The 11638-nt window shown below is 42.4% G+C and overlaps 1 protein-coding gene across 3 annotated transcripts in view; it reads left to right on the top strand.

The window, feature by feature from the left end:
- The first annotated feature begins 512 nt into the window (after positions 1 to 512).
- The window catches only part of LOC142489832 (coenzyme Q-binding protein COQ10 homolog A, mitochondrial), a 31972-nt gene continuing 20846 nt past the window's right edge, over positions 513 to 11638 (top strand). Inside the window, exon 1 of one of the 3 annotated variants that reach the window (XM_075591299.1) lies at positions 513 to 835. In XM_075591299.1, coding sequence (XP_075447414.1) covers positions 717 to 835 — 119 coding nt within the window. In that variant the 5' untranslated portion in view covers positions 513 to 716. The remainder of the gene's footprint in view (positions 836 to 11638) is intronic. The other 2 variants (XM_075591300.1, XM_075591298.1) reach the window with 2 other exon arrangements.

The raw sequence follows: 11638 nt of genomic DNA, 5'->3' as shown, positions 1-11638 counted from the left end.
CAAGTATCTCTGACATTGGAGTATCCCCAAAGTAATTACCTGGTTTCAATTTTGAGAGCAAGACAAAAAAATGGTGGTTTGTGCATTTAGAAAGGTTAAATATTAAACATTGCAACCCCTGCTTCAGCCGTTGAAGCTAGGAGTCCGAGTTTATGTTAGTTCTCTTTGCATCAATATGTAAAGCAACTTGTTTGACTCATGTTAGTTTCGCCCAAAGTGAAAGTTAGATGTGTAATAAAAACAGATGTTCCTGATTGCATTTACAAAATGGACAGGTACTTCTTGTGCTCAGTACCTATAAGTACTAGTATATTTCCATGAGAGCTCCATCCGGATCATGGAAAGCTGGCATGAGTTCATAACGTCTCCATGTGACACTCGCTACTTATGAAATCAACACCTCCAAACAAGCTTATAAAATGGCCACACGAAAACTACAACTCCCAGCATTCCATTCGCTCTCCCAATAGCACTGGAGCGCACGTCACTCGTGATCTCACGAACAACGTCACCCCAAGTACCCATGGTAACGGAGTGACGTAGGACCCGGTGACAGTAGTGATCAGAGCCGGCATCTCCTCCGACTCGAGGTCAGATTGGGAAGTGGTCCGGCTGAGCAGCGAGCTCCACCCAGGCTGCGAGAACCGGTGTCCTCGTAGCCGGCATTTCGCAGTCCTCCGGTCACCGGGCGGAGCGCCCCCCCCCTCTCCTGCACCATGGCCACAACCGGCGCGAGCCGTCTCACTCTGGGCGCGCGCACCCTCAGCGACTTCGTCGAGCTCGCGACATTCCAGGGGCTCCGGGGCTGTCGGGCGGTGTCGCACCAGCCAATCAGGTGAGGATTCACAGGGCGAGCGAGGCGGGAGAGTGAGGGGCGCGCGCTGAGGGCGGGGCCTCCAGGAGGTCACATGCTATTTGCATTTGTAAAATGCTTTTCTACAGCTGCAGTTTTGATAGTCAGGGGAAAATGATAGGGGGGCCGCATACATCACATGTTAAACTGGCCCCACATTAAGGACTGGAGGGGTCTGTATCTAGTCTCTTCAGATAGTTAATGGTGTGGTCTGTAATACTGTGTAATGCAGAATGCTGCCACCTCTCAGGGTATATTTCTACTCTAACCCGGTTGTAAAGCAACATCAACAACTTTTTTTTTTTCTAAATAAATTCTGTACCAGAGTCAAATGGTACGTGACTGGGATACTGGTCCGTCTTCTGTGACGAACCCCAGCCACACAGATATCGTGACGTTTTGCCTTAAAATGGCTGCTGGAATATCTTAGTGGTTTTAGTGAAATAGCCACCCACAAAGTTTTGACAGTACAATTTCCAGTATGAACACTGGCCTGGAATGAACCAAAAATGCACTGACTTTAGAGTTAGAAAATCATCTGCACTAGCCCAAAATCAAACATTGGTTCAACGTGGCAACCCACCTACTGCTTGTTTAGCATTTGCATGCAATGGTGCGGCCATTACTGATTGTTACCTACAAACCTTTGTTGTTGCTGCTGCTGGCCATTTCACTTTATCGCTCCCACAAATCATTTACTAAATGGAGTGGTAATGCCCCCCCGCGCTCATGTACTGGGGCCCCTTCATGTTCAGAATAAGGTACAGGGAAAAGCAATGAAGACTGCTGCTTTAAAACACAATGTTGTGCCTAACTCAATACGGACATAGTGTCCGTTTTGGTTACATTGTACTTTTCTGTCATCTATGGCGATTTTAATGATGTGACATTACACTGCTGTCCATGATACCTGGGACTTCCTGTACCATAAATAACATCACCAAACTGGCTGCATGACCGCTCCTGTTCTACTTTTTTTTTTTTTTTAATAGTTTATCACTTACATTCTCAAACACTATATAACATTAGTTTTTAATAGAAATACAGTCTTTGTAACACTTGCATACATTTAAACTAGCTATTGTATTTTATTGTAGTACCTTAATACCATAGCTTATTTTAATGTACTTGAGCATAATAAACACTTTAAATTTAATTTTACACTTAAGCTATGTTTTTGTATATGTATTGCTCCACTATACATGGATACTGATTAACAGAATATTTGCCTTATTAATGCGTGGGTGCAATACCTACCCCTTTTGATTATTTACCTACCATTTAATTATTTGAAAATACTACACTGCATTTTCCCTCCCTATATTTGCGCTTCCAGAAGTGGTGCTTGGGGGTCAGTCTCCTTTTGTTACGTTGTATGTTGAACACCATTCTTGCTGTTTTCGGACTGGCCCCTTTTCACTGTATGTAGGGAACGATGGAAGAGTGGCATACAGTTATTGGAGGAAGCTGCAAAATCATCCTCCATTAGTGGAGTTTTAGGTGTGTTAGGACTTGCTAGTGCTGCCAGATTGGCCTCCGGCTGGTAAACACCACAGAGCTGGGAATGTAAAGATATCAGGCTCTGCAGAGCAGACAGGCGGGGGAGGGTACCGTGCAGCTTCTGTCATCCTGTTCTTACCGTATATATTGTTTGCTTGGATAGATCTGTGTTTATTATGTACCAGCATATTCAGTACTACGGGTTGTGGAGACCATAACATTAACCTACACTGGTTCGATGGGTAAGGAGGGCCCTTGTCTATGGAGCTGACAATCTACAAGGATGAGAGAGTGGAAACACAAGGTTCTGTTTCTTAATGCTGGTTTCCATAGTTGGCTGTTTTCCTCCCTTGCATGGATAATTTTCAAGTAGCTACATGTTTGTATTATATCTTTATATAGCACCATCTATCTACATAGCGCTTTACCGCAGTAATACACATGATATAACAATATAACACATAATGGGAATAAAGGCGTGCAACATAAAAGTAGCATTAAGAAAGAGTCCCTGACCCGAAGAGCTTACCATTCAAGTGATAAGTAGGAAGAACGTAGAGAGATCGTAAGAGGATGGTCAGTGTGTCTGCAAGGGGTCCAAATACATATCAGATTTGGAGGATATTTCTATAACTCTTTGGCCCTCAATCAATATGGTAAAAGTGGGGTAACGTAATTAGCGCCACTAGTATTCTGTACGAGTAGGTGATGCATTGTTAATTATACACTTGCTATAATTCATGCTGATTTAGTAGTAATGCAAATGAGAGCCTTTTGTATGTTTTGTCCTGCCAACCAGGCCTGTTTGCAGCGCTGCTATGTAGAAAGCATTAACATCAAGTCCTGCAACCTGAGGGAGATTAGTGCACATGACAATTGGTGTTTCAGGAAACAGTCCTTTCAATTGGAAAAACCTGGTACAATGCTTTGTTTTGTGAGCAGCCTTCATTGTCTGGTATTCAATGATAAAAGTAGAATCGGAGGTTACATGAAGGTGAGGTGACCTTACTGGCTGTTATATGCCACATTAAGCAATGTCCTTCTCTACCCTGACGTGTTTAATTACCATGCTTTTTTTTGTTAATGTTTGACAGTGTTTTCTTTTTTTTGTTCTATGATTTCTGATTATTACACATACTTTAATATTTACATTAATATTATTGCATACACACAGATTAAATTCAGAACAAATTCCTGCCAAAATAAGAGGTTTGATTTTGTTCTATGTATGTATGTATGTTGGGTGTTGCCCAATGTGAGGATGAGTAAAACAGTTAATATTCAATGCGCGCAGGAGCATTCAATCTGACCAGGGTCACTGCAGGCCGCACATTTCCCAGGGTCTCTGAAGACTCCACTTCCGTGCAACGCTATTATATTTGTATCTGACTGTACAAAAAATAATCAGTCCCTTTAGAGCTGTTACTTTTTGTAGTTTACTAATGTAAATTGATGACCGATAAGGATGACATAGTCCCCCTATGGAAGAGGGTCCACCTCAATTCAGATCACATTCACCTGTCCTGTGGAGCGGTGAAAGCAATATCCCCTAGAAAATAGGTTTAATTAGCACTAGCTGCCTGTAAAATGGTGAATTTTTTTGTTTTTAAGATTGGCTTGTTCACATTCAAAGCACTACATCAGGGGAGCGCAAACTTTTTAAGCTGCGCCCCCTGCCAGGCCTCCCCCGGTCTCGCGCCCCCTCTCCTATCTTTCACATGCGTCAAATGACGCTCCGGGGTCACGTGACCTGCGGCGTCATCGTCGCATGATACCGCGTTGCCATGGAGACGCGTCTGAAACACGGTAAGTTTCCTTGTTGCAGAGGCCTCGCGTGATCCCCCGGCATTTAATGCGTGGGCCTCTGCAACGGCCTGCGCCCCCCCAGACTAAACTCCCGCCCCCCAGTTTTGTGCACCGCTGCACTACATGACCAGGCTCCCAGATGTCTGAAAGAGCTTCTAGTTCCCTACACTCCCACTCGCTCACTTCAATCTGCACATGAAGAACTCCTAACAGTTCCCAGAATCTCCTGGACTTGCTTTGGGGCCCGAGCTTTTAGCCACGCTGCTATCACTCTTTGGAACAGTCTCTCATACAGTTCGATTGGCCCCCGCTGGAAATCTATAAAAACAGGCTCAAACCTACCTGTTTACCCAGGCATTTAATTAATGAACCACAACCTGTTCGGCATTTAATAACTACAGTACCGTCCAATCCTGTATTGTATCTTTCCTTGTGTTTTTGGTCTTGTTTATAACCCTACATTTCTTATTTTTCCATTTTTGGAACCAACGTGCTTTTGAGACCCATTGGGAGAAAAGCACTATATAAATAAATGTATTATTAAAAGCCATGACGTTTGTCATATGAGCCCCTGGCATGCTTGCCCTTGCGACTTACAAAGTTCACTCCTATGGCACTCAAAGGGTTAATGTCTTTTCAAAGCAGTAACACTGTTGAAGGCCAAATGTTGCTAGAAAATGTGGTTATTTTGTAATCTAAAATTAGCTCAACAAAATGCCACAACTCTTCGCCTCTGTGCAATATTAGAAGAAATTGGAGCTATAATAGGAGAGGTTACTAAAAATAGGTCCTGGTATAAATAGGGGTTTGTTAAAGGCTAGTGCTTATAGAGTTTCATTATAGACGCTGCTAATGGTCATATTGTTACACAATAATTACATACATTTTACTGGCTTTTAAACCAAACTGGGAAAACATTTTCTGCTCACACACGTACTGTATATGAGATAAACACGATTTTAATTTTTTCTTATTGGTAAACGTATGTTCTAAATATTAAGGAATATAACTTTAAGCCTATTCTGTGTTACTATTCGATATTTTGTGACACTATGACAGGGGTTCTCAACTCTAGTCCTCAAGTGCTCCCCCCCCCCCCCCCCCCGTCTCCAACAGGTCAGGTTTTAAGGATATCCTTGCTTCAGCACAGGTGGTGCAGTGTTCGACTGAGCCACTACTGTAGCCACCTGTGCTGAAGCAGGGATATCCTGAAAAGCTGACCTGTTTTTGAGGAGGGGGAGGTGTCTTGAGTTGAGAAATCACTTGTCTTTTTGTGTGATTTTCTAATGCAGTATATCAGTTTTGGATTTTTGCACATTGATACTGTTGGAGTACCCTTTAATTTATTCTGGCCCTGCCACACACAGCAGTGCCCTAGTGCTCTCCCATTCTTTCTGTGTGTTTGTGTGTTTTTAATATGGTGTATGGTATCAAAGCGATACTGTTTGACTGTCAAGGCAGCAAAACCGTGACTGAGACATTGCGGCCACAAAGCCTCTCCCTTTGACCACACTGATACAAAGACAGAAGGGATAGGTGTGTGATGTAATTTTGACTAATTATGCAGTAGCTGTGATTTTCAGACTAGTGTTAACCGCTGGTGATCAATATCTTTTTAAATGATGTAAAACACCCTGATATATCAAAGCAGGTAATATTTGCTGCACGAGTTGTCATAATCCGATATTGCCTAGTTGAGGTTATGAGATGCTCCACAGCGTAGATTTATCAGGTAGTTCCATGCTTCTTCCAAAGACGGAAGGGGAGCGGTGATTAAACCATGTAAAAGAAAAAAATAACATAGTTACAATAACAAATATTGTAGTGCTATAAATATGTATGTGCAATAATCTATAAAATACCTACTCACAATGGAGTAGAAAATAAAGGCAATATCCCAAACGGTGGCAAAATAGTCTCTTGCGTGGATGTGATGTCAGGTGGTTCAGTGCTTCTCAAAGAGCGGAAAACAAACCATAGTGCAGATAAGCTTAAAAATGATTTATACATTTCTCACAATGGAGGCTTACACTTAGGAGTAGAATAGCAGGCAAGACAGTATTCAGGTGGGATGAGTAGCGATCTCATACCTTCGTCGTTAGTTTCCGCTCGCGTCACGGCCGCCCACGTTGCGAAATGTAGGACGTCAGGGTCTGGTCAGTTCTCTCTTCTTCGCATCGCACAGCTGAGCTAACACTATGCGTTTCGCTGTCTAAACTGACAGCTTCCTCAGGAGTAGCTCCCTCCTAAATCTAAAGGTGTGTGTGTGTGTGTGTGTGTGTGTGTGTGTGTATACATACCCCCTAAAAATACCTTAAAACCCTCCCTATTGGCTAATAAGTACACAGGTAAACCAGTAATGAGCCTAAGTCTAACATACAAATGCATACAAAGATGTGTGACTAACCTAAAAAAAAACACATTGCTCAACTAAGATGATACATGGCAAATGTGCTTAAAGAGAGCATAAAGGATATAAAAGCTCTCATAGATGCGTAAATATAAATTAAAAAGATCAACAATTTATAAACAAACGCTCTCCCTGATAAAGACTTGAATTAATACAATGTAAAAATTTAAAACCGCAATAAAAAAACAGTAAATAAGAAAACAGAGCTAAAGCAGTACTAACTGTCTACAATGATATCCTCTAGACTGGATTCTTGGATAAATTCTTCTCCAGGTAGAATACTGTATGTAATAAAGAACAAAAGAATATATCAACTATGCATAATCAATAAAAACAATCTCTATTGTGCCATCACACAATGAGAATAAGTGCAGTATCTATCATATATATATATATATATCATAAAAACATTGTCATAAATATATTAATATAAAAATACCAATAAATTCTCTAAAAAAAAAAAAAGTCTATAAAAGGCTATAAAAAGAATGTATGTATATAAGTGTCAAAGGAGAGCTATTGAGTGTGGCATATGTATACAACAGACGACAGAGAAGCCCAATGCTACATCCAACATGACAAAAATACACAGTAATACACTTATATTCTCTTTTTAGTTTAACCCTTTGGCCAAAGCATTGTGAGCCACGACAAGGCAGACCCCGTTCGCAAGGCCTAACACTACCAGATAAAATACCAATACCTCTATTAGGATTAAAATTCTCATTTACCTCTATTAGGAGGGAGAAAGACCACATTGGATCTATATCCAGTAGAATGAAAGGACCTACTAACTTGGGGAGGGGCGGGCTTAAAACCTGGGAAGGAGCAACCACTAACCTCCAACAGCTGAAACAGCTGAGAATAAGTTAACAAAACACAAAACCCCAGCAAGCTCTTTTTGGGAACCCCTGAGCCCCCACAAAATGTGTGTGTGTGTGTCAAAAAGGAGTGCTATTGAGCGTGGCATATGTATACAACAGACAGAGAAGCCCAATGCTACATCCAACATGACTGCCTTGTCGTGGCTTACAATGCTTTGGCCAAAGGGTTAAACTAAATGACCCTTTTTCAAGAGAATATATAAGTATTTTACTGTGTATTTTTGTCATGTTGGATGTAGCATTGGGCTTCTCTGTCGTCTGCTATAAAAAGAAGCATGCAAACACCAAAAATGAAACTACTCTAGAGCCACACACCCAATTCATTATCTGCTTTGAGTCCCAATGGTACTAGTGTCTTTAATTTGACTATCCAAAATGTCTCTCTCTGTGAGCTCAGTGTTCCTATCACCTCCCCTCCAGTGGGATAACGCGTGCTCTATCCCTATGAATTCAAGACCAGTGGGATTCCCCTTGTGATGTGTGAGGAAGTGATTGTACAAATAATGTGTCGTAACTTTCCTCCTGATGTTTCCCACATGTTCCAAAACTTGTTTTTACGGGTCTCGTGGTTTTGCCCACATATTGCAGCCCACACGGACACTCGAAGATGGATAACGTGGTCTGTCCGACAAATTAAATGTTTAGTATTCTGGAATCTCTCCTTGGTCACATGGGAGACGAAGCCAAATGTATCCGTCACTCTGAAGCTGCAGGTCTTGCATGTAGTGCATCCATAAAAACCTTTTACCTTTGGTAACCAAATGTTGGTGGATTCGTTAGCTTTTAATAAAGCACTGGGCGCAAGTTCCATATTTGTTGCATTGAAATCGCGAGCATCAATATTTATATACAGTGCCTTGAGGGATATATATTGTAATCCACTTTTGCAATTGGGTATTATGTATAATAACTACCTATGATATTTATTTATTTATAAAATGTTTTACCAGGAAGTAATACATTGAGTTACCTCTCGTTTTCAAGTATGTCCTGGGCATAGTTAATATGACAAATAATACATGGTTACAAATACAGTTACATAAATGAACAGGGTATACATTATATACAATACATTGCATGCACAGTTAGAGAAGATGAATATTATAGGCTTATGTAACAGTTACAGACCAGATTAAAATGTGAGACCGCCTTAGTTTTGAAAGAACTTAAACTGGTGGTGAATGTGAGAGTCTCCGGTAGGTTGTTCCAGTTTTGGGGTGCACGGTAAGAGGAGGAGGAGCGGTCGGATACTTTGTTGAGCCTTGGGACCATGAACAGTCTTTTGGAGTCAGATCTCATCTTAAATTAGTCAGTAGATACTACGGTAAAACATACAGATGTCGAATTCTCTTATTTGCCAGCTGTACAAATCTGGATCTTCTAAACAGTCTCTTGTTCTCCCGTCCCCTTGTCGCTTCTGTATTTAGTAGTGCCAGGGCAGATATAAACAGACAGAAGGAGCAAGATGACTGTCTACTGCATTGATGGATGCACAGAGACAGATGTACAGAGTTAGGGATGTTAGACCTCGAGTGACTTTCATGTACTGAAGGTCCTGATGTATCTGACTCTGGGGGATATGATTGTATGTAAAATGTGTTTTTTTATTTTTTTATTTTATTTGTCCGTATACTATAATTGTGCATTTCTACTTTTCCTCTTCAAGATTCTCTTAATGTCCTAGGCTGCACAGCAAGCTTTAGGAGTGTGGTTAAAAGCATAACTCGAAGGTGGGGGCAAGCGCGTGTCGTCACGCGGATGCACGTGAGCGCCATGCACTCCGCTGGCATAATGGGCTATAATCCCAGACCGAGGCTTCGATCACACCGTGAGAAGCTGCGCCGACCAGGAGAACCTGCAGGGATGACCACAAAAGTCTCTGAAGCTGGGGACGCACAATCTCTCTCGCTATAGCCACAGACAGCCGGCGGCAGCGGAGAGAAGACAGAACAAAGATGGCGCTGCCAAGATGAGAGCTCTCCGCCACATCAACAACCACGCAAGGTGAGAAGCAGGCTGCAGGAGCTGAAGAGGACTTTAGTGACAGAAAAGCCACCCTAAGAAACTCAAGAGAGGGCTGCAACGGAAGAAGAGGCTGTGGAGAGAGTGGCCCCAGAGAGAGAGCAGAGTATGCCTGAGGGAGACACAGTAATTACCAAAACAAGACCTCCAGAATATGTTGAAAGAAATGCAAACGGGCTTTCAGGCAATGCTGGATAGAGCAGTAAAGGAATTTAAAGCAGAAGTTTCTTTATTGGCTAAAAGCACCATGGAGCTTGAAAATAAAATGGACATTTCTCTACAAAACCAGGTAAATACCGACGACTAGGTCCTGCGTCGCAATAAATAGATGAGAGCCATGGGGGATGGAATCGACGACTTACAGAACAGGGAGCAAAGGCAGAATTTACAATCGAATAAGAATATGAATAAGTGCTGCACACCAAAAAATAGCATAAAAAATAAATGATACAATTACCGGTGCTCCTGGCAATGAACGATAAGCTGCATCCAATCCTAGAATACGTTGTGACAGATGGAAGACAGGGCACACGGATTTGAAGTATAACCAATTAATTTATTGAGCTAAACAACGTTACTGTAACGCTCGTGCTGCCCACAAACCTGACAAGACCCCGGTACTGAGGTGGAGAAGGGAGAACCCACACACCCGCGGGGGCGTGCCCGGAGTTTGGTATTGAGCGTAGACGGGTCTTGGGCTGTAGAGAAAGGTTAGTCAGGTACTTGCTGGATCCTGGGTTCCAGAAGGAAGCGTAGTCAAGTCCGTAAGCCAATGGTTCTGGAAGTAGAGAGAGCCGCGTAGTGAGTGTCCGTTTGCCGGGTCCGTTGAGAAGAGAGGTAAGCGTAGTAGGGTCCGAAACCAGGCAGGGTCAGGAGCAAGGGGACTGGAAAACACGAGAGAGCCAAGCACAAAACCAGAAGCACGTAGTGCAGGACGTGCCCCCTGATCCCTTACAGTTATGACTGCAATGGTCTTTATCAAGTGCAAGTGACTTAATGACCATGTCCCAAATAGACTATTATATAATATCCACAATGCTCACTGTTCAATCACCCTAATGTTACACAATGTCCCTGAGTCTGTCTCCGCAGAAGCCCTCCAGCCATACCTTAAGAGGCTGTTCATGTAAATTGACCCACCAGTTGCAAGATGGCGAACTCCTGATGGACAGAGCGCATAGAGCCTTTGGTCCGAGATTCAAAGATCCCAGAAGTAGAGATGTAGTCATAAGACTCCCCCAATATGCAACCAAGGAAAGGATTATAAAAGGCTGCAGAAACGGCGACTCCATTGAATTTAAAAAACGGCTCTGTCCAGATTTTCCAGGATCTGTCTAGGATGACTATTGAGGAGGAGAAGACTGCGCCCAGTGACAGCGGTGCTTCAGGAAAAGGGGTATTCGTTACCGGTGGGGCTTTCCGGTTCGTTTGCTGGTAAACCACAGAGGCAGACAGGTCTCCCTCCGTTATCCCAAGGAATCTTCGTGTTTTCTATTGGCACTGAATCTGTCTCCCAGCGACGGTTTGGGTCAGCACCGACGACCCCGAGAAGACAACATGGTTTACGATCGATCGGCTGAGGGTGCATTGCCCGGAGATGAAAGAATCAAATTCGACAGTACTTTTGAGGGTCTCTCTGCGAGTCTGTGACCATCTTCTTGACCAGCGGCTTGGCAACCAACGGCAACTCGAGGAAAGTATCCCGGATGTGAAGCTACATTTGTTTTGTCTCCGCTCTCCATCCAGTCTCCCTCTATACTTTCTCCAATCTATTACAGGGACTGCTCAATATATGGTCTGGATTCGGCTGTCTGCGTTTCAGGTGTAGGTTTGCTAAAGCTGATCGACGGACTAAAAAAAATAATAATAATAATCGGTGAATACATGGAATCCTGGCAATTGGCCCAACAATTTAGAAGAGCTGGCTTTTTTTTTTTTTTTTCCTCCTCCCTTCTTGGTTAAAGACACAAAGGACACTAAGCCTCAACGAGAAACAAAGAACAATTTACTACTCTATTTTTTTTATGCTAAAAGATATTGAACATTTTAAAGATAAAATGTGAATACGGGTTTTTATATATTATTATTATTTATTTATTTTTTATTTATATTTCTGGCCGGGATTTCTATTCCTACAAGTATATATTAACACAAAGTTTTATG

This window comes from Ascaphus truei, chromosome 3 (genome assembly GCF_040206685.1).
Source record: "Ascaphus truei isolate aAscTru1 chromosome 3, aAscTru1.hap1, whole genome shotgun sequence".
NCBI lineage: Eukaryota > Metazoa > Chordata > Amphibia > Anura > Ascaphidae > Ascaphus > Ascaphus truei.
The sequence above is the reverse complement of the archived record's forward strand: the minus strand, read 5'-3'. Positions and strand labels throughout refer to the sequence as shown.